Source organism: Dreissena polymorpha, chromosome 14 (assembly GCF_020536995.1).
Source record: "Dreissena polymorpha isolate Duluth1 chromosome 14, UMN_Dpol_1.0, whole genome shotgun sequence".
Taxonomy (NCBI): domain Eukaryota; kingdom Metazoa; phylum Mollusca; class Bivalvia; order Myida; family Dreissenidae; genus Dreissena; species Dreissena polymorpha.
In genome coordinates, this window is record NC_068368.1 from 46,289,015 (window position 1) to 46,313,590 (window position 24,576).

General features: G+C 34.4%; 3 protein-coding genes across 10 annotated transcripts in view; all 3 read right to left on the minus strand.

Moving 5' to 3' along the window:
- LOC127857964 (uncharacterized) overlaps positions 1–24,576 on the minus strand; it is a 309,606-nt gene that overhangs the window by 163,404 nt on the left and 121,626 nt on the right. For 3 of the 7 annotated variants that reach the window (XM_052394757.1, XM_052394752.1, XM_052394758.1), the window contains exon 2: positions 8,887–9,549. In XM_052394757.1, the coding sequence (XP_052250717.1) occupies positions 8,887–9,417 (531 nt within the window). In that variant the 5' untranslated portion in view covers positions 9,418–9,549. Of the gene's footprint in view, positions 1–8,084; positions 8,244–8,886; positions 9,550–12,783; positions 12,913–24,576 lie in introns of those variants that run through there. The other 4 variants (XM_052394756.1, XM_052394753.1, XM_052394754.1 and 1 more) reach the window with 4 other exon arrangements.
- The window catches only part of LOC127857969 (uncharacterized), a 289,700-nt gene that overhangs the window by 157,914 nt on the left and 107,210 nt on the right, over positions 1–24,576 (minus strand). The gene's annotated exons all lie outside the window — the stretch shown is intronic.
- LOC127857972 (uncharacterized) overlaps positions 23,750–24,576 on the minus strand; it is a 169,244-nt gene continuing 168,417 nt past the window's right edge. Inside the window, exon 6 of the transcript XR_008038701.1 lies at positions 23,750–24,027. The gene's annotated coding sequence lies outside the window, so the exon portion shown is untranslated. The remainder of the gene's footprint in view (positions 24,028–24,576) is intronic.

The window sequence follows — 24,576 nt, forward strand, 5'->3', positions numbered from 1 at the left end:
GTCAAAGCATTTAACAACTGGTTAGATAATTTACATAAAGGACGCTACTGTAAATAAGCACGTATCTATATCAAAATAACAATAATGTTACCCATAAACAAATAATGGTGCGATCTATGTACACAAGACTTGATATTTACGATTTGGTTGCTGACACTGATTTTAAAAGAAAGTGTAATGAATACACATGGTCCATGCTCTATTTTGCTGTTAATACTGTTAATAATGCATCCACTGAAGTGATATACATATCAATATGTAACTATAAAGCTTTGTTATACGGTATACATGAAGAGACTTAAAGGGGTCTTTTCACAGATTTTGACATGTATTAAAGTTTGTCATTAAAATGCTTTATTTGGATACATGTAAACATTGGATCTAAAATGCTCCAGTGAAACCAAGGATAAAATTAAAAACAGAACAAAGTAACCCTCAACTGGGCTCGAACCACTGACCGCTGAAGTAAAAGTCTATCGCGTTGACCACTCGGCCATCCGTGTTCATACGAGTGATGTATTTTATACCTTATATAAGCAGTCCTCGTTGTTTCACAAAATATAACGACAACAACAACACTCTCCAAATTATTAAATAGTTTCGAGTTGCAACGCTTTATAATTTTCAGGTTTTTACATCGTAAGAAGATGCATATAATTGATATTTTAGAGAATGGTAAATGTTCAGTATTACTGTTTCCCCACAAATATAACTACAACGACAATTTGCGAATTTGAAACATTTTTAATTTGTCCATTTACCAAAACGTGAAAATGCCCCTTTAACTAATTTAACAAATACAGCAATCAATGAACATCCGTCTTCATGTTATTTAATTTAGCCGTGTCCATTAAGTAGACTACTAAACAAATAAACAATAACATTTTAGAGATTTTTTTTAACTATTTGTTTCCCACATTAGTCTAATGCTATGCCGTGAAGTTTGAAGTAAAATAGTGCTTATATCCATCTTCATCTACTTTTAACTGTTTTAGCTTAAATTTAGAACAGCAATTATGTTTCCTCTTTACTGCTTCACAACATAAGTTCGTCAAATGTTGCGTAATTAATTACTAGTATGTTTGGAGATGTACTTGTTCAACATGGTATCTATAACATGCTGATTATAAAAAAAGATGGAAATGTTTTCATCAATTGATTATATACAAGCAAATTCGTTGAATTGATATCCCCCGCAAATAAATTGTGTTTATTGTTCATGTGCAAAGTAATTTTCCTATGGATTTCTACACACACATGAACCTTCATGTTGACATGTTGTAACGTATCTGAGTTATAGCCCTGAAAAGTGCCATCACACGAAAACAACAAATGGCATTAACTCTTATTTAAGAAAGTGAAGGGTTATGTTTTTAAGCATGGCACTTCTCCTTATTAATATCAATGCACCTATGAAGTTTCATGTTGAATTCCTGCATGATATCTGAGATAAAGCCCTGAAAATGTACAAAAGGGCAATTACTCTTAATTAAGAAATGTATGGTTATGGTTGTTGTACAGGACATTTTGCCGCATTGATATCTATACACCTATGAAGTTTCATGTTCACATCTTATATAGTTTCTGAGATATAGACCTAAAATAATTGTGACGGACGGACGGACTGACAGACGGACGGACAGGGCCAATTCTTTATCCCTCCGCCTGTGGCGGGGGATAATTAAGAACATCTTTCAGAACAAGTGTTTATTGATAACAGTTCACAAAGAGAGTTTAATATCACATATATCTAAAATATGGTCATTGCGTCATAAAAAATATACGCGTGAATCAATTAAAGAGACGCATTTAAGAGGAACTAGCTTGTATGAGGCTATGTTTCTTTTGCTTTTGTATGAGCATTACAATACATACACACGACGAATAGTTATTTATTGCTTTACATCTGCTGAGACGAGTTAAAGGGAACACGAAATTGCGGGACTTTATTCTGTACACTTGTTATGATATATCCAATAACTGTGATTATTTTTTTATTTATAATATGCTTCTAAAGCAACATAGGATGTTTTAAAGTGCTGCCAGTAGTAGACAGGCATACTCGTGAATTGGAATTTAATATGTATAAGCCTGCTAAGTAATAGATCAGATATAAAAGAATTGGTCAATAACCTGAAAAATACTGGGTAGTTGCTATTGAGTATATGGTATAGTAAAACATATATAGTTATGTCGCACGCACCCCTTTATCTCATAATCGTATGTACTTAACTGTACTGTTTTAAATGAAAATAAGCGTTATTGGCTTTGAAAAATGCCTAAAATGAAGACTTCAAAACTTATTTTTAGTTTTAAATGGATATGATTTGTAAAGATCCAGTTCCAATGGACTACCCATGTTGTTGCAAGAATAGGTACTTGCACGCATTAACATAACTCTAAAATTCGAAGTTTTAGAAGCGGCATCGCTTTGCTAAATGGCACGTCGGAGTTTTCAGCTATGGTATGTTTAACATGTGTTTTAAATGTCTACAACATATGTGAAGTAGTTACAGGGATGCCCAATGTTTGAACGCAGACGTTAGTTTTAACACCCCATTGCAGCAGCTTCCAAGAGAGGGCTGGTACACCCGGTTCTCACATGACACTCAAATCTCATTTCTGATTCCGAGACCTTGACACAATCACACCATTGTAACCGCTTCTGCTGACGAACGAAACAAAAAGAGGTGACCGGCACATTTTCTATGAACATATGCAAGGTCTTCGACAGAAAATTGGCGCCGCCAAGATTTATTCAAGCCCTCGGAAAGAAAATGAAGAAACCAAAAATACAGAATACAAAGCGGGCTCGGTCGGGGCTTGGAATAACCATGATCGCGCACTCCACTGTGAGTCCCCAGGGTGAATGCGACAAGTAGGATAATAAAGTTTACCAAGCGATCAAGATGGCAGCAAAGGGACCAATCATACACACGTGAAACGGAAGAACACGCCTTGCATGCGGATAAATCCACATACTGAAGCATGAGCTGAAGCACTACCGCTTGGAAATGTTCTTACTAGCCGATGCCAGGTGGCAAGGCTTCGGAAAAACATCAACGGACGAACGACACAAGTTACGGATCATCGGAGAGAATTCCAAACATCGGGTTGCTTACATCGTTAGGAAAGAGGTAGCCAACAGCATAATCAGACTCATCTCCATTTGTATCTCAGCTATAACTCACACCATCAACATCATCAAGGTCTACGCACCGACATCAGACTACGACAACGAGAAGAATACATATACTATCTGCATAGATGTTGCACACTAAACTTAACCCTAGCATTTGACCAACGCCCGCAAGCCAGTTAACAGTACAGATTAAAAGCATAAACAATATGTCCATCTCAAATTGCCGGAAAAAGTCATTTTTTGTAAATAAACCCGTCTAGTGTTATACTGCGGACTCTATACAAAAATGTTGTGTCATTAAAATTACATAAAAACCAAAGCTCCTACGGAAAGGTTTCATTTAGTAATATGTAATAGTTATAGTAAACATTTCCTTTAGCTTATATATTAATTATCATTTAAAATCAATTGATACATAATATGCAAATTTAAAATGGTTATTATTCTAGTTAATTGCAGGACATGTTATGTGCCTTTCAAGTCATATTAGACATATTTTAAGTTCAAAGAGAACAAAATACATACACACTTTTTACAAACAAAACACCTAAACCAGATCATAACGCTGACAAACAGGTCAGAAGTGTAGCTCAATCAACTCCTGTACAAATGATTGTGTAACTAAACACGTCTTTTTATGTACGAAATATATGGATATTTGTCCAAATTTAAATCCTCATTGGGTTCACTTTGTTTTTGAAATGATAATTTGTAAATGGATTACTTATGTTGAGACGAACTGGTTTGCAAAACAAAACCTGTTTACGAACCTGCTTCGTCTCGTTCGTAGTCTGCTGGTACAGTTTTGTTTGCTGCCTGTTGCATGCGCTCAATGCCATGCTGTACACTGATTTCGATCCGTTGTGTTCCATCATTTACATTGCTATTAATTCGTTCTTCTCCATGCTGTGTTTTTCTTTGAAGGCGTTGTTCCCCAAAGAAAGCCTTGTTTTCAAGGCATTGTTCGCCATATTTTGTCTTGCTTTGAAGGCGTTGTTCACAAAATGTTGTCTTTTGTTTAAGGCGGTGTTCTCCAAGTTTGGTCTTGCTTTGAAGGCGTTGTTTTCCAACCTCTGTCTTCTTTTTAAGTCGTTGCTCCCCAAACAGAGTAGTAACATCCAATGTCTGCAGAGCTTCTGCCAAGGTCCTTTCTGCCTTCTCAGAAAAACATTCGCCGGCCTTTTTTGCATCTTTCAACAGCTTGCCCAGTTCTTCAAAGGACACAGGATCATTCTGCAACTGCATGCAAATCCAAACAAATATTGTGTTGTTTTTGCCCAAAACAAATATTAAATATGTCAAATCATGTTGAAAATAATATGGTTTGATGGATATGTGTTTATGTCATTGAGAGATTGTAGTATCATTTTATGAATGGTAACATTTATTTTTCACGAGTTGCAGAGCCATTGGTGAAATCATATCTTTAATATTACTTTATACTTTTATAAAACAATTTCTTATATTGCAACATATTGAAACATAACATTATTTTTACTAATATAACTGTTTAGTCCATGCCAATAAGTTTCGTGAACTGTGACCTTATAAATGCGAATTAGTATGATTTTATAGAAATGACGTTTAGTGAAAAAACTCTACAATTGTGCTTCAATTTCTTCATCCTCGTCAATTGTCCCTCAATTACTACATACTCGTCAATTTATTACATTATTATTTTTCAACTTTATTTTACGTTTTCTATTTTACATGTTTATATCAATTATACGATTTACAATTAATATTAATACATTCATAGCTGAATAATGATCATGTTAGTTGGCTCTTCGACTCAGTTTCTTTACCACAAAACTTTATACACCTTTTTTTTTTAAAGCAAACCAACATTTTGTTTTTGAAACTTTGCGCGTGTGCATAATCCAAACATTTATATATTGTACAAGATAAGTATTGATGCAAAGCATCAAAGGGCGTCGGGAATTTCAGTGTAAAAGGCAGTCAATGAAGTTACATGGAACGATTTTTTTTCTACTGTAAATATTAATATATTGGCCGCTTATTTAAAACAAAATAGAAAAAGATACTGGTATAACCATTATCTCTGATTTTGTGTCATAACCCAAAATAACCATAATCTATGAAGTTGTGTTATAAACTCCAAATAACCATTATCTATGATTTGGTGCTGTAACCCCCAAAATATTTCATAGTTCCTTTTATTTACATTGGTTTCCTTTTTTACTGGCATCCGAGTGCAGTTTTCATTAATGGAACAGAACTGTGTAGGTCTTAAAAAATCTGCTTTTTCTTGTATGCGTAATTAATAAATTTAATATTTTTCTCAACTTCAAGGGGAGATGATTCTGAACTTATTCTTACGTTGCTCATTTACGATAGGGGTTGAGTACTCATTGATATGAAAACACAGTAAAAATTTTAATGTGTTTACTACCCCCCCCCCTCCTCTCCCACACATATTTCATGGGCATAATAAAAACAAACAAAAGATGTGTTTGTCAGAAACACAATGCCCCCTAATGCGCCGCTTTTTTATTATTTTTTACCTTTGACCTTGAAAAATTACCTTGACCTTGACATTTCACCAATCAAAATGTGCATCTCCACGAGATACACATGCATGCCAAATATCAAGTTGCTATCTTCAATATTTCAAAAGTTATTGCAAAACTTGAATGTAAGGTTATTGTTTTTTACCTTTGACCTGAAGGATGACCTTGATCTTAACCTTTTACCACTCAAAAGGTGCAGCTCCATGAGATACACGTGCATGCAAAATATCAAGTTGCTTTCTTCAATATTTCAAAAGTTATTGCAAAACTTTCATGTAAGGTTAAAGTTTTCTTTTTTTTACCTTTGACCTTGAAGGATTACCTTGACCTTTTACCACTCAAAATGTGCAGCTCTATGAGATACACATGCATGCCAAATATCGGGTTGCTTTGTTCAATATTTAAAAAGTTATTGCAAAACTTGAATGTGAGGTTAAATTTTTGATGACAGAATGACATAATGACGGACAGACAGGCCAAACACAATATACCCCCGATCTTTCGATCAGGGGGCATAAAAATGGTTACAATAAAATAGCATATTTATTTAAACTAAAATGTCTACATCAAAACAAAAAGTTAACATAGCACATAAATAAAATACTGGGGCTCGAACCTTGGGCCTCTCACATGTGAAGCGAGCGTGTAAACACTACACTACGGAACCGCTTGAAAATCACCTTCTTACTAAGATATTAATAAGTGACTGTAGTGTAACGGTAATCAATAAAGCAATACACTGTGTTATCGCTGTCGTCTTGTAAAATTGAAGAAAATACGCGTTAACCAAAACTCGAACAGCAATAGTCTGCGCTATTGTTAGAAAAACCACAAGATAAATATATTTTGATTATGTTTTGTTTTTATACAAAACCAGAAAGTTTCACCGGTTCGCGTATTTGCCCAGTCCCTGTGATCTTTTATTATTGCCCAGTCCCTGTGATCAGTTATTAATTAAAAAAATTAGCCTTGCATTATTTGCAATAAATGCAGTAGTTATTTACACTAATTTACACAAAAAATCACCACTGTGCAAGATATTCTGACAACAAAAATATATACATTGATCCGTAAAATAACTACTCCCATAAGCGAAAAAAAATGTATTACATACCAGTCGCTGCACTTCAGCGCAACGCCAATCATAATTATAAAATGTGCAGCGGATACATATAGGATCTGGCACAAGTTGTTATATCATACCGGTACCATATTTTATTAAACGAGTTCAGGAATTTTGTAAGTAAGCGAGCCTTTGGCAAGCTTACTAACGAATTTCCTAGACGAGTTTAATAAAATATGGTATGATATCAGGGCCCTCAATCTATCAAATCTGCCGCCGAATTTCGGCGGCAGTCCCCCACCTGAAAAGTATACTTTTTCCCCTTTTGGGGGGAAAAATTCCCCCTAAAAAAAAAAAAATATATATATATTTTTTTTTAATAGAAAGATGTGTCTCATGATTATTATATCTCAATTCTATTTCAATTAAATCTTTTCAAACATACTAAATTATGGAAAATGCAATGAATATTGTGCAAACATGTACAAATGAAATAATGAGAGAGTAAGTAAAAAATTCCCCCAAAAAGGGAAATGCCGGGAAAATTCCCCCTCCTAAGGGCTGCGGACCCCTTCCCCCAAAGTAGTGTGAGGGCCCTGGATATGACAACGAGTGTCAGATATTTTTTATCACATGCTTTTAAGTGAGCAAATTAAATAAATATTTACGCAAATGATAAATCCCGAATGTTGTTTACATTTCTTGTTGATATTTGACGTTGCAATGTCATTTCAGCAAAATAACAAAATGCGATTAGTCAATAGACGAAAACTAAGCCAATGAAAACGCATAAAAAGTATATTACACATGTGTAAGATAAAATTATATGTAATGGTTATATTACATGGGACACAGGGTATGGCATGTGATAAAATTCCATCCTTTATGATCAAACACCCATTAAGATGAGTAAGCTGTGAAAGTTTGAGCGAAATCGGCCAAGAAGTTAAAGACAATCAGAGTAGACACATTTTATGCATATGTAATATATAATTGTAAATAGTGGAAACCAAGAAAAAACACAATTATTCTCCAAACTCATGTTGCAGCCATATTGTGTACGATCATCTCCACATTAAGGTAATTCAGATGTGAATATTATGCGAAATCAATTAAAGAGAAGGAGCTTCGGGGCGGTCTCACGTATGTAGGTACGGACGAAAAAGTGCAATACTTATTGCCTACCCATTTCTGGGAAAACAACGGTATGTTATAAAACATTTATTTTGCCTTATGTGTCGTTGTTAATTGTATTATAGTTTTATAATGTGCACTATTCTTTGCTGTTTGACAGACGTTACAAACCATTCTAAATTTATAAATATATAAACTGGTCCCTTTAACTTACATCACTAAGTCTTTTACATGCTATGATGGCTGAAGGATCATGTTGTAAGTATTGTGGGTCAGCCAGGAGCGTGGACAGTGCCTTGAAATAGTCCTGCAAGTCAGCATCTGTAACCTTGCAGTCGGATGTGTGTCGCACATCTCGGCCAATCTGACGAACCTAAGAAAAAACTTATCATGATAAATAAACAAGTATTATATTCGAATTTTAAAGCGAGTATGTAGAATGTTAATGTCCACATTTCTCTCTCACAATCTTATAAGCTTATCAATATGATTTATGCATGTTAATAAAGTTTATGAAAAATAAAGGACCATCAATGAAATAAAGTATACTGCAGTATACTGTATACAGCAAAATTAACACCGATACCGACACGTTTATTATTACAAACCAAAGCGCGTCTACGTGTCGTATGAACAAAGCTGCGTCAGCTAATGGGCATTTCCAAATAGAGAACAATTCTTGTGCACATGAAGGAATTTTTACGTAAACAATAATTGCAATTTAATTAAACTTAATTTATTTAATGGTACTGCTTTTTCTGAACTGTTGTGTTTGTGTTTGATGTTTTATAAGTTTTGAAAACAAGTATAAAGATCGTAAATACTCGCTTTGATGTACACATACTTGAAATGACAAGTGTGCGTTAATGCAGTATTTAGAAAGTCATACAATAGAAGTTAATGAAATATGCCACAGCTTTTATGAAATACTCTTTAATGTTCGCAAACACATTCAGATATGAGTAAAACAAATAGAAACACTACTGTTTAAACACTTAACTCGTGCTTTGTATTACCTTTTCTAGAGGACATTGCTTATCAGGCGGTGGAGGTGATAAACATAAGGGGGAGAGACATGTATGGAAATGTAGGCAATTCAACATGATGCTTATCACACCATTAAAGTCCGATTCCTGGACCGAGGAAATGCTGCTGTATCCGTCCGGAGGGAGGTAGCATTTGCCTATTTCCCAATAATTTAGTGCCCACTTTTCCGCCCGAGTGTTCCTCCAGGAAGGTCCACCATATCTGTGGTGTAATATGATATTATGTTTTCCATTATCACAAATTGGGCATGGCTGCGGTTTCTGTGATTTGTGAAAAGGACAATAATTCCGTGTCCTCTTGTTACAATATGGGTTTGTCGGACATTGTATGAGGTTTTCAATTGGGCAGTTTCCACAACTTCTACCAACAACGGTGTGTACTTTCTGTAATTCTGCGCAAAGAAAGTTAGTGAGTCCTTCCTTCGTAACATTGAGTCCTATGCACGCTTTGAACCAATTATTGGTCTCCTTGTCGCCGATCAGGGGTGTGTTAGCGGCCATACTGCACTACTAGCATGTACTGGTGACTTTGTTAATGGACAAGCATAAACACGACATACATTCCTTGATATGTTACATTCCTCTTGTCAACATAGACTCCGATTATATGGCCTTTTGAGTGGAATTCATCATCTACAACAAAAAAACGTCCATGAACAAAACTCATAAATTTGATTTAGATTATAACTGATTAACATACATTGTTTATATACATGCTATTGGTGCATAAGCATAAAGTTTTATCTTTTCACTCAGTTATACTGGCTAACTGTATACATATGAGCTATGCTTCATGAAATTCTGTCATGACAGTACGATGAGATTCGTCGAGATTGACATTTTTGACGCCACATATACTATTGCCTCTGCATTTTAGACGCTCATTAGACAAAGCTGTTTTGAATCAAGCCGATTTATAAGAAAGCCTTTGTGTTGCTATTTAAAACCAAGAAAAGTACACACTTATCTAAAGGACGTATATTTCGGATTTCGCGGAATTTTTCCCGCAGACTTTGTATTGAACGATGATTTAAACTAAGTCACTTATCAGTCGCTTGTTGCAAGTCTTGAGGTAGATTTGGTTAAATTAAAAAAAAAAGTATTGGTTTAGTAAAAAATCGGTAAATGACAACGTTCTTTTCCGCCAAAAACATGTAAAAAAATTTTGTGAGTACAAGTATTTGTTTTATTGTAAACCAAGTTTTAATGCTAGTCTGTAATTATCAGTACTGGCATGTTTTTCAAATGTTGAAAGAGTTTAACTATATTTGCTTTTAAAAAAGTTGAAATTTGGGATCTCAACATGATTTATAACAAGAGCACCGCATAACGGGTGCCACGCTCGGCTGCGAAAGCTTGTCAGATTATTTTTTTTAGAGGACAGTGACCTTGGCCTTTGACCTAGTGACCCAACAAGAGATGTGTGTGTCAGAAACACAATGCCCCCTACTGCGCTGCATTGCAATAAAATAAAATATATATTTATCATTTGGCTGGTATAGAAATCATCTCCCTTTAAAGGTTTTTCTTCCCTTGAATTTTATCCAATTGAACCGGGGGGGGGGGGGGGGGGAGGAGGGTCTCGCAGTCAATTACGACCATGTCAGACATCACTGACAACCAAGGCCTGTGGTTTAAAAGAGATCATAGACAGAGTTGATTTTTCTTTTTCATAAAAAAAAAGTTGATCATGTATCTATGGACATAAGTCCACAGGTATGTAATGAACATCAGAGAAATTATAATTATATCATTTAAAAAGACCTTTGACAAATCAATCATTTGCGTTATACATAATCTAAATAATAAATCTGTACAGTAACTGTGAAAAGAACTTCAATTCTTGGTAAGCAAATATATAATATGAGATTTATAATTATATATAATAAATTACTTCCCTTTAAAATAATTGTCTGTAACAATGCTCTATTTTTAGTAGCAAATAATTAAAAACCACTACCGTGACTGTAGATTCACCACTCAAAATGTGCAGCTTCATGAGGTACACTTCAATATTGAATAATTATCTCCCTTTAAAGCTTATTACTTCCCTTAAATTTGTATTTTTTACCGTAGACCGTAAAGGATGACATTAACCTTGACCTTTTACCACAATGTGTTTGTCAGAAACACAATGCTGCCTATTGCGCCGCTTTGATTTATTTAACAAAAATATATACGTGGGCAGGTCAGATAACTATGTCCATTTAAAGCTTATTACTTCACTTGACTTTGTTTTTTCGACGCTAGACCTTGAAGGATGATGTTCACCTTGAAATTGTACCACTCAAAATGTGCAGCTCCATGAGATACACATGCATGCCAAATTTCAAGTTGCTATCTTCAATATTTAAAAAGTTATGGCCAATTTTAAGGTTTTAGCATAACGCCTACGGTGGACGATGAGCTGGCTATGACAATAGCGCGGGTTTTCTCCGAAAACAGCCTCGCTAAAAAATAGTTCGGCCCAGTTTGGGAATAAGCAAGAGGCCAGGAAATAAAATTAGTAAGGACATGGTTATTTGGAAAACAGACGACAATATACTTTAAACCTTAATTCTTAACTTCGATATGAATTTGAACCTGAAATCCAAATGTGATTCAAAATTATATTATAAAGCAAACTACAGCCCACTTAAATATCGTTAAGTGTTTATGTTCACAATCCGTCATTTGGTGGCATTCTTAACCTTGCTTAGACAGGTTTAAACTTAATGTATCAAGTTTTAAAGATTTAATCCTGCTTGTTCGATGCTTATTTTATATAAATTGATACCACATATCATTATATTTCACAAAATAACAAATTGTGTTCAATACAATAATAATGTGAAGAAGCAGATCAATAATTCTTTGAAAGATTTAGCAATAAAATTACATGTATTAATGTGAATGTGCTTGTGGCATTCAAAAATAATATGCAATTGGTTAAAGCTTCATTTACATAATTACAACTGTACACAAATGCTAATTGCAGATGTGCATGTTGATACAAATAAGCTGTCGAAATGTTCATTATATGGGACACTGTTGTATGCCCGTTTAATATACCTGTGTTGTAATTAAAGATAGTGAACATATCCACATTGTGCCATTGTTAACAAATAAGGCAATAACGTTCGTTCCGACAGGGATGTATAATAGAATTATACATCCCTGGTTCCGAGGAATATAGTTTTGGGATGTTTTCTCAAAGGATGGACAGAAGTTCTTAATTTGTATAATGTAAATATGGAAGCTAGTAATTGGCTAAGTAGTCCAAGAGTTAACCAAGCTTATTTATGTATATATAGAACAAAACTGTTATTCCATTGCCCATATGTCATTTAATGTATAACTTTCAACTTCAGCGAACTATGTAGTCCACTTCTTGTACTAAGTTAGGCCCATAAACATACATAGTTTAAAGCATTCTAAGCTACCTGTATTGAAGGAATACAAAAGGTGTGTATTGCGCTAATATAAATCGATTACGCCTAAGCTACTTTACATGTGATCGTGCTTCATACCTGTTTACCTACTCCGCGGGTAATCCCAGCATGTTACTATATTAAGGATTGTTATAAAAATACTTCGCGGGAAAACACTAAAGGTTTCCCGCTGAATGCTTTTTATAGCACTTAGGCTATTTCCTCTTATGACCAAACCATATAATGAATAAATAAACACCAATTAGTTCTGCATTCGCCATTATAATACCATTATTATAGAAATGATATGCAATTTACTGCAGTACAGACAGTTTTCAGAAACTAATTAGATTTTTAGAAAACGTCTTCATTTCGACATTTGTAACCTAGCACGACTACATGATTTAAATTCTTATAACTGATACTACTGTTGCTGAATTGTTAACATGTACATTACCTGCCCTCGGACGTCTTATCCAGCATCTCATAACGCGTCCCTGTCTGTTGAATTGTTTTATTAGCGACTTTTAAGTATTTTTTCAATAATCGTACCATGTTCTTTTTCCAGAGTTGTACCAAATAAGTGCAGCGCATAAACTGATTACGTAGGCACTAGTGAGCTGTGCGATTGTCGACCATTGATTCAAATTACATTAGGCATACAGTAGGGTCACGATATTTTTTATAGTAATAATATGATTATAGGTGCTACCTAATTTACGGGCAAAAGCTTTTAAAGTTTTTTTGATAACCATGTATTTTAAATAAATATATGGACATGATTGTGTTCAAAATATTATAATTGTTGCAATAATTAAGTAATGCATAAAAAAAATCAATCTTAAAACAAGTTACATGTTCCAAGCTAAAAGATCTAGCATCTTATATTTTTTGTTTTCTAGCCACTGGAATTAATAGTTGGTTCGGTGTTTGTGGTATAGTGGATGGGGTGTCTGCTAACTGGCTTAGTCACTGGGAGGTCTCTGTATTGATCTCTTAAGTGGGAGCATTCTTTAGATAACCCTAAAGACATACTATGGCGTACCATTTGGGTTGAAAGTCAAGAAGACCTACAAGTTAAAAAGAGGAATTTACGTCGAAGTACAATAATTGTACGTCGACATAAATATAAAATACACTTCGAAGTATATATTTGTACGTCAAAGTACAATTTGTACTTCGACAATCACATACATGTTTGTACTTCTACGTACACATTTTCTGAACAGCCAATCAAAACACTAGTCTCTCGAGCCGCTTTTCCTTCAGATTTATTCATAATAAATGTTTAAAATCTCTTTTTTAATTGAGGACAAAATGAATAAAAATATCAGAATGGCAAAAAAAAACACATAGAAGTTTCAAGTATTTAATGCATTGAAAAAGATTATATACAAATTTGAAGAAGATTCAATTGTTACCTTTTTTAAAATTAAAATTATTCAGCATATTGTGAGTATTTATTGATCATGCGGGGCGGAGTTTCACGGCCGTCCACCGCATTACTGTGTAGGAAATTCCCAACGGTAACCAAACAGTTACCAAGCATTAACGGGATAAATAATGTATTATAACCTCCCCGTTGGTCGTATTTTGTGATAACCATAACTTGCGTAAGTCAGAGGTTATTCCGCCACGCCAGGTCAATAAATACGCACAATATCTATGAGTTAGCGGTCGATAAACGCATAATTTGGTATAAATTATAATAATATTAATGTTTAATAAATACGCACAATATCTATGAGTAAGCGGTCGATAGTCGCATAATTTGGTATAAATAATAATAATACGTACGTTCAATGTCAAATATCTCTAAAAGCAACAGATGTAAGGTGTCTTCTGATTGGCTAACACTCAAGGGTCGGTGAAAATTGTACGTCGAAGTACATTTCTCGTTCTACCTAGTAGGCCTTGTAGACTTTCGACGTCATGGTACGTCATATAGACACTAAGTACTGGTCCTACCTAGGAACCAGTTTGTTTCATCAAATGTCTCAATTCAACTTGACAGCTTGCTAAAGCAGTCGCATTTAGCATACAGTACACTGATTTAACATAATCAAAATCATGTGATGTGTAAAATCAATTTTGATTGAAATATTTGACAGGATTTTTTTAATCCAATAAGTTTTAGACTGCCACATTACACACACTACGTATTGAAAGCCATACCTGGAGCTTTCGTCTGTATACCACTGACTTCATCAGAAGAATGATTTCTACTGTTGGGAAACGTTAACACCACTAATTGTCTTCTTATTTATTATCAATGTATAATTATGTGTAACAGCATAACAACATACTTGTTTCGCAATTAAAATACAGGTATCTTGCAGGTTTCTAATTTTCTTTCGCAAACTATTGTTGAATAGTTTAAATTGTGTCGCCATTAAAAAAACTAGCCATTTTGTAGCAATTCTAAAATCACAGTCTAAACTGCATACACTTAGCTCTATAGTTACAATTTGAATGCAAATATTAGAATGCATCATGTTATATCATCCATATTTTTTTATTTAAACATTCAAAAAACACATTACACAGTACATATATAAAAAGAAGTGTGGTATTGTGTGGATATACAAAACACTTCACATCATTTATTTGCACATAAAATAATAGTTACAAAATAAGTAAAACTAAAACACTGTCATCAACCTACATTTCAAGAATATTTACGTATATAAAATTACAAAGTGGTGTTATTGTATTACCTTTTACAAAATTAACATTGCTGGTTTTGCACTAGCCATAAAACATTTATCATGGATTAGCAAGTAACAACCAATTAATTAATTACACAATAGAACGGAAATCATATTAATTGCATTATGCATTTACTTAACAAGCTATTTGCTACTGTTAAGAATTACACTATTACTAAAAATGATCACAGGTACTTAGTGCTTTTACATACTTGTGGTAAGTTTTGTATTACTAGTTTGACAATTATTGGCAGACACTTGTCGATATACAGACAAAATTTGCATGGGAACTTTCATATTTTTTCAGCATAATTGCCTTCAAATTGTTAATTTAACAACCCTTTGACAATGTTTGCACATCTGATCTTATTATACCAAAGCTGATTTTTGTTTATAGATAGACATATATAGACTTTTCAAAGTTCTATAAAATTTAACACATGTTCCATACAAGTAAACAAACAGAACCAATAAAGATCACCACATATAATAACTGTGTGTATAGCTTGGCAATTTTGATAGTTCAGGAATCCCTCCTTTGTTGATTTCTGTAAACCAAAACTGTCAGTTTTGCTGGATAGAATGGCTTGTATGATGCCCAGCTCTTGCCTTGGCAGAACAGCTTCTAAAAACGGAAAACCAACAAATATCTTAAAATTTGATCAACAATGCAGACAATTTATAAATGTCTGGTTTTTTGTTGATTACGAATCTGGAAGATTTTTTTACGTAAGATTGTGGTACGAAAATCCAACGGTATCGGATTTTGTGGTTTTAGGCCTAAACTAATTATAGTGATATGTAACCTTTCGGGATATCGGTAAAGTGCGAGCAGACGAGGTGTAAATACGTTCAAAATTAAAGCTAAAAGACTAAAAAGTTAGATCTGAATATCTTTAAATTTTGTGAATAAATGTGTTTCTGGTGGATAACAACGACAACTTACCAGAATATTGCCCATGATCACACGTAACACTTCTTTCTGAGAGCGAATGGAAAACGCGTCACAAATTATGACACATAAACAGTAGGGTGTCGTTATTGAAATACCGCGAGAATACTGGAAGAATAGAGATGCCAACTAGTTTTTAAAACAAATAATTTTTTAACAAGCGTTTGTGATTTATCAGGATAACAATAACAATAAGAATTTGAAAAGATCAAAGCAAATAAATTCGACAGAAATCTGAGATTCGGCAATATATTTTTGACGGGTTATGTTCCCCTAAATTGTGTTCGGTGAAGACTGTCACTATACGTAGTGAACCAGTCTTCGGCTTATACCCACTGAAGAAGAGCATTCAGGGGAGATAATTGATTAATGACTTAATTCTGGAACGGTTGCGAAGAAAAACAAATAATGCGAGAATATTTAGTGCGATTCGCTACACAATTATGATGTCATTGATATAACTTTTCCTGAGGTATGTATTTACATGTGATTTAGCATATGTCATATGTGTTTTTGATTTGTTCAAGGTCATAAATAGCATCGCGAAAATATATGTCGCGTGGCAAATTTTTTTGAGAAGTATCCATATGTGGTATTCTTATGTAATTTTATGTCTAAATTCCCATATGTATGAACGGTCAACGCCCGCTTCGCGGGCTTTCGCCCGTATAAGTCATATTTCGAATGAATTCAATAAGCATCTATATAACTCTGACACAGGAACAACTTAATACAGATAGTTCATGATTAAAATTTAATCGACGTAGGCTTCGGATTAAGCTCAATTTAATACATAACAACGGGTGAACGAATGATCAATAAAAAGCTCACATATTATTTGGAAACGTGATGACCACGTTATGGCGTGGTACAAATTTTAACAGAACACCGAAGTGTTTTGCCTGGGTGACGAGGAAATTTTATCCCAATGAAATCGCTAACAACGTCAAAGGATTGCTTTTGACATGTTTAAGTTGTTTCATGGACAAAAAAAATATGACTTCTTGTTGATCTAATAAGATAATTCGGTGTTTTTCCAAAAGAGATGGAGCCAATGCCTATGAGGTGGCGCTAATGACAGAAGGTGGCGCCAAAGCATATTTTTAGCTATTTTAATTTTTGGTGCCGACCATACACGTTTTGTGTCGCATTCCAGATTGAGTGTTCGATCTTTTTTATCTCTGATTATTATGATACTGATTTCAAAATGAATGGGGATCCCTATATCCATTTACTGTCGGATTTCCATTTTCTAAAAATAGATCATTGGAAATAGTTTCAGGTTTCCCATTAAAACATATTATTCAATTCGTGTACATTAAAGCTACAATCTATCAATACTTGGTATGTATTTCACCCGTTTATGTCAATTAATTTGTAACAGGAACATGCTGATATATATATATATATATATATATATATATATATATATATATATATATATATATATATATATATATATATATATATATATATATATATATCGCAAAGATATCAATCCGATTACAAAAATCAGTCATGCACACCGGACTGATAGGGTGTTTTCATATCAGTTATTGTGTTATTGTTATCAGTTATTGTGTTATTGTTTAGACTTCATACCTGTAAAACATATTGTTTTTAATGTTGAAGGTACGATCATGAACCCCCCAAAAATGGGAAAACAGAGCAAGGTGCAAAGTGGAGGAAAGGTAAATATGGAGTGTGTCATCATTGTCAAAAAACGATTGTATGCAATAGCGCTGAAGGAACAGTTTGAATGCTTCATTCTTAAAAAGCTATGTCGAAAATAGCCTTGTTTTTGCGAGAGTACGAGCGAGGGAGAGAGAGAAAGAGATCGAAGGGGAGAGAGAAAGAGAGAGAGATAGAGAGAGAGAGAGAGAGAGAGAGAGAGAGAGAGAGAGAGAGAGAGAGAGAGAGAGAGAGAGAGAGAGAGAGAGAGAGCGAGAGCGAGAGCGAGAGAGAGAGCGAGAGAGAGAGAGAGAGAGAGAGAGAGAGAGAGAGAGAGAGAGAGAGAGAGAGAGAGAGAGAGACAACTGTTGCTGTCTCCAACTACATCACTATGAAGAAAATATATTTAGCCGCGTAAGAAAAGTCTAATATGGACTGAACTGCCATGTAAAACGGATTGTCATAAAGTTCTGGCCCTTGGTCACTACACTTGATGTCAAGTTGTAGGGTGTCGCACATAAACAAGTAAATACTGAGAAAGAGAGCTAAACCGCTGCCACGCGGCAATACATTTATTCTAAAATAAACCATCATAGCTTCGTATTAAAGGCTCTATAAAGGTGACAATCCGTAATTATTTACCGATTTTTAAATATTTTTTTAGGTTATAAAAAACAATATATATATATATATATGCTATTGGACATAACCATACAAAAATGAGCAATACAACTTGTTTTAAGCTCAAAATACATTGTCCTCCAAGTCAATTGTGTTTACAAACAACCAGTTTATTTACATCGCTGTTTACTTGGGAAGGTGAAAGTGAAAGTGACTCAGGTCACCAAAAATATATCGTTGATTTTCAACGTTTTCCGGTATCACTCACAAAGTAGGTCTCTTCAAAATGGTTAAAATGTTTGTAGTAGGGATGGCATCGAATACCAATACCGGTATTCGAATGTTCGCAAATTCATTCAATCGAATATTCGAATATTCGCATAAAACGGCTGGATTTATTTTACCTTGTTATGTGTTAATTTCCATTGGTTTGTAAGTTTTATCCGTTTGCTAAATACGAGTCTGTTTATTAACGTTGCTATCGAATAATTGTATCGCTTGTGACTAATAATATGACCGATACTGTGATCGGGCACAAATAGAATGAAAAACATTGTGTCATAGAATTTTATTTTTTAATGCTTCCACAGATTTGAAGCAGAACGCGCATATGTAAAACTAAGTTTACACACATTACACGTTGCGGTCTTCTTATCTACAGACCGTGTTAAGTAGTCCATACTGCAGAAGGGGCTGGTGGCTTTTTAGATTTGAATTATGATTCCTTGATGATTGTTTAATTTATAGTATCTGTTACTTTTGAGTAAATCACATACATGTATTTAAATGTCTGTTCAAACTGTGATCACAAAAACTAAATTATTATTCGCAAGTAAATTGAGGCCCTTAATTGGTACCTAATTGACAAACAACAGTTCGGGCCCTTTCTTATAGTAAGTATATTACATTGCGCGATTTGAGTAATTCACACATTTTAATGGCTGTACATACTGTGATCACAAAACTTAATTATTATTCGCCAGTCAATTGAAACCGTAAATTGGCAACCCACTGGCAAACAATAGTCGGGGCCTTTCTTAGAGCGTGTATATTGCATTGCGCAATCAAAACTGATACGGGCCGCGTTATCAGTTTGACACGAAGAACGTCACGTCAAACATGTTACTCCCAAGTGATTTCAGTTGCTTTTTAGTAAGCGGTTCGCAGGTCATTAAATATTGGTGAAATTACGTTTGGAAAAAAATGCGAATATGCGAATATCATTTATATTATTCGAATGCTGACCATTCAATCGAATATTCGATTATTCGAATAATTTTGCCATCCCTAGTTTGTAGTGATCTAATAAGTTACTTTCTGCTGGTAAAAAGTTGTTTAAAATAGAATTAAAATTGAATTTTCTTTCGGCTATTTTTAGCATACGTCACCGCCTTGAGGCTACACATCACGTTAGTTACAAAGTTGCAAACATTTCTTCCAATTATGAAACGGGTATATCTTCCATAATTCTTTACAACGTTGCACCTAAGCTGTGTTATAATCATTTTTTTATGCAAGAGTAACTGAAATCCGGTAAAAATAATACTAGTTTATTTGCATAATAATTGGATTTGCAACCTTTATAGGGCCTTTAAAATCTTAAAGCATAAGCAGATAATGTAAAGTGCATTCAAAAGCAATTTCTGCATCACTCATAGGTTTAATATTTACAGAATGGCAACTTTCTTTGGCACGTAGAAATTTAGTTAATTCAAGGATCCGCTAACTCCATTCTTGTTGTTAAAGATGTAATAAGGAGCGTCATAGGCATAATTTCCATATCGTTGTTATGAACCTATTAGATGTAGAATTGAAATGTTTGAGTATCAAATAATAGACACAACGAAGGAACATCTAATACAAAGCTATTTATGTTTTGAGAATCGTCAATGGAATATGTACACACACACACACACACACACACGCACACACGCGCGCGCACACACACACACACACACACACACACACACACACACACACACACACACACACACACACACACACACACACACACACACACACACACACACACACACACACACACACACACACACACACACACACACACACACACACACACACACACACACACACACCACACACACACACACACACACACACACACACACACACACACACACACACACACACACACACACACACACACACACACACACACACACACACACACACACACACACACACACACACACACACACACACACACACACACACACACACACACACACACACCACACACACACACACACACACACACACACACACACACACACACACACACACACACACACACACGTACAATCGCATTCAATGAGTACACATAGTACAAATGCATTTACAGCAACCAAACTTTGAGAAGATGTACATTAGAAGTCTGCGAACTCATTCGCATGTTTTCTTTACTGAAAATTCCACTGGCCAAATAGAGACAAAGCTACACACCTTCAACTTAGAACAAATACACAGGCCATATCAGGATAAAATACATGCACACCTTCAATTGAGATTCTCATCACCTTAATGAGGACGATTATTTACAACTTTAAATAAGACGATTGCTAGCTATTAAATAAGGACGATTATAAATATCAAAGTCCAAGTGGAAGATGTAAGTACAAATTGAATAAAACAAACACTTAATTTTGTTGGTTGTTAAATAATACGAGACATATTAATAGAAATGTTAACTTGTCTTCAGTCGCCGGTGTGTAAACTTGTATCCGTCTCATAACGAATATATATATATGTTATATATAATAAATATATTTACAAATCTGATTTTACAATAGCTAGAAAACGACTCGGTCTGGTAAGAAGTGGCATAATTATACTCATAGCATATGCACAACACTGAAGCCCGCTCATAATCACACATTGACAAAGTTACTCTTGGCATGAATATTTAGCAACATAAAATATCTTCAAAATGTCCTACTTGTTATGTTGCATCTTTGTCTCAGTCGGGTTTATTAATAGTCTGTAATTTAAACTGTGTCAGCTGATTATTATCTTCATTGTTTAGATTTGGTGACATTGTTGTATTAAAATTAAAATAAAATTAATAATTCCTGTTGATATTATGACCAAATCGAGTTCAAGCGCACATATATTCAGTGTATTCATCCCATGTCGTCTCTTTTCGTTTCAAAGTTATTTGCATTACTACACTTAATGCTGTGAAGTTTAATATAAAATTATTCTAAGCCAGGGTTCCGATGTTTGAAAGCAATTATAAACAAGTGGCGTTACCATCTTGATGTTTGAATCAAGACAAAACAAAGAAAATATGGGAAGTTTCTTACTCCTCCTGGCTTCGGCGTCTGCGTTGATGTCCATGTGACACCTTCGTAAAGTGTATTTAAGCTCGGCTGTTTTCGGAGAAAACCCGAGGTATCGTCATAGCCAGCTCGTCGTGTCGTGTCGTCCGCCGTCGTCGTGCTCAAACCTTAACATTGGCTCTAAAATCAAAGTGCTTCCACCTACAGCTTTGAAACTTCATGTGCAGATGCACCCTGATGAGTTCTACACGCCACACCAATTTTTGGGTCACTAGGTCAAAGGTCAAGATCCCTGTGACCTCTTAACATATTCGTACATGCTTTCATTTATTGAAAACTGCACCCGCAGCCGAGCGTTGGCATCCGTTATGAGGTGCTCTTGTTGTAAAATCCGTTTTTTCCCTTAACCCTTCGGAATAACGTTTTGAATCTTGAAACATTTGTTAACCATCAAGGCGCCATGCGTATGAAAGAGAACACACAAGTCTACCAACCACTCTTTCAATATTTGCTGCTGGAATTATACGACACCATTTAGTCCTGGGGCACTTCGTGTTCATGCATACGAGCATTTCGTTTCGGAAATATAACGATGTTTATAGCTTGTAACGACCATCGATAGTTATTGAATTTTGAACACAGAATGGATGTAGATATAGTTCAATTAAGATATATAGATAATTAGATACAGATTAGGTAGAGCTAAATATCTTACACACTAATTTAAATGTATTCTATCAATGTATGACGATTCAGCCAATCCCTGTTTATACATGTAGTTCCGATATTATGCTCCGGCTAAGAAAACTTAATTGAAGTCCAGGCCATTTATTGCACACTGTACTTCTCTTCGTGTCTCTCTTATAATATTGTATGGCGATTTAAACCAAATCCCGCCTTTAAATCATCGGGTGTAAACAAAAGCCATACAAGGGACACCATTGACACTTTACTACAAGAACACTGTACTGAAGAACATGTTATTCATTTTAGAAGTCACATCTTACACATGTACAAACTAATTGTTCACAAGAGTACATGTGCAAAGACATAATAAAGCAACATACATGCATACATGCATATTTTTTCCCAACACGTTTTATTACAAGACAGGAAAACAGCTACATATATATGTACATATGCAACACAAACTATCATATGAGTCGTGTTCTGAGAAAACTGGGCATAATGCATGTGGGTAAAGTGTCGTCCCAGATTAGCCTTGCAGTCTGCACTGGCTAATCTGGGACGACATTTTACGCATAATGCATGTGCGTAAAGTGTCGTCCCAGATTAGCCTGTGCAGTCTGCAGTCTCTGCACAGGCTAATCTGGGACGACACTTTACGCACATGCATTATGCCCAGTTTTCTCAGAACACGACTCATATAATTATAGACAGTGACATACAAAAGTACACATGCAAAACAATAAATGTCACAGTGTCATACTTTATATATATATGGTTGTAGACAGTGACATACAAATACAAAGCAATTTGCATAGAAGTTTGAAAACAAAAGATGTGTTTGTCAGAAACAAAATGCCTCCTACTACGCCGCTTTGAGGCCATATATTTGACCTTTGACCTTGAAGGATGACCTTGACCTTTCACCACTCAAAATCTGCAGCTCCATGAGATACACATGCATGCCAAATATCAAGTTTATACCTTCAATATTGCAAAAGTAATGACCAATGTTAAAGTTTTGGGACACACCCAATGAATGAATCAATGAATAGATGACAGACAGACAGGCCAAAATCAATAAATCCCCGATCATTCGATCAGGGGGCATAAAAACACACCGTACCTTTATCAAAGATGACAGAATGATTGACACATAATACACAGCATCTAGAGCAAACGCTTAATGCCTTAGACCATGTTTAATTGTTTTCTTAAATATTCTACAGAAGCTTATCATATAATTTATACATTATACTCTTAAGAGTGTATATATTACTTTTGTTCATAAACAAAATCACAAACCATATCACGTCTTTGTTAACCTTCACATAACAAATATTTACAAGAGAAAAAACACAGCTTCATGTCAACAGACATTCAGAGTTTACAAACTGAAAACAATGCTGTAACTAGAAGACAGTTGCATGCAATCGTGTGTTTGAAAAACATTAAAACGTATTTATAGAGAACAACAGTAAAAAACTAGATATTTCAGTATATAAACATATTAAAAGTATGAATTAATTGTAATAAGAAATTAGTATATGCGAATTCAGATGAATAGAAAGCATAAAAAAGCAAAAATAGGTTCATTTTCAAAATAAAGACATTTGCCAGCGTACATAAATAATTAAAGAGTAGTTCAAAAATGCAGTTCCATTCATTTTCACTAATTATGGTATTGAGTTTTATACCCCATTTTGCTTTAACTGAAGGTTGTTCATTGTTCTTATTTACAATATTATATAGTCTTTTAGCACCTGATTAGTTTTTTAATATGAGATGTAAAAATGGGGGAAAACGAGTTTTATCATTTGTTGGGTAGGACAGGGTAAACAATATTTGTTCAAAAATTTATCTATTGCTCTTGTCACCCCTATATAATCAATAAAATTTATTTTTAAATTGTACATTTCACTCAATTTATCTACAGAAGTAAAGGTTCCATTTTTGAATACATCACCTATACAGTGAATTCAAGCATCAAAACATGACTTAAGGTAAAACTTTGATTTCCTATCAATATATTTGGATTATAAAAAAGTAAATAATAAAACAATTCTTCTGCTTTATTCTAATTTACTAAAATAAATTGAAAAGCTTTTTTAGACATCTACCCAAACGGGTTTGAAATTATGTCGGATATATTTAAAGCATAATGATAACCACAATATATATTGTTTACTGTTACATAATGATATTGTCAGTTTTGGATTGTTTCCAATCAAATCACTTTAGCAAATTGCCAGTTACAGCATTCAAATCTACAGCATCTTGTTCTTTCCTCAGTCATTTTAATTTTTCTGATG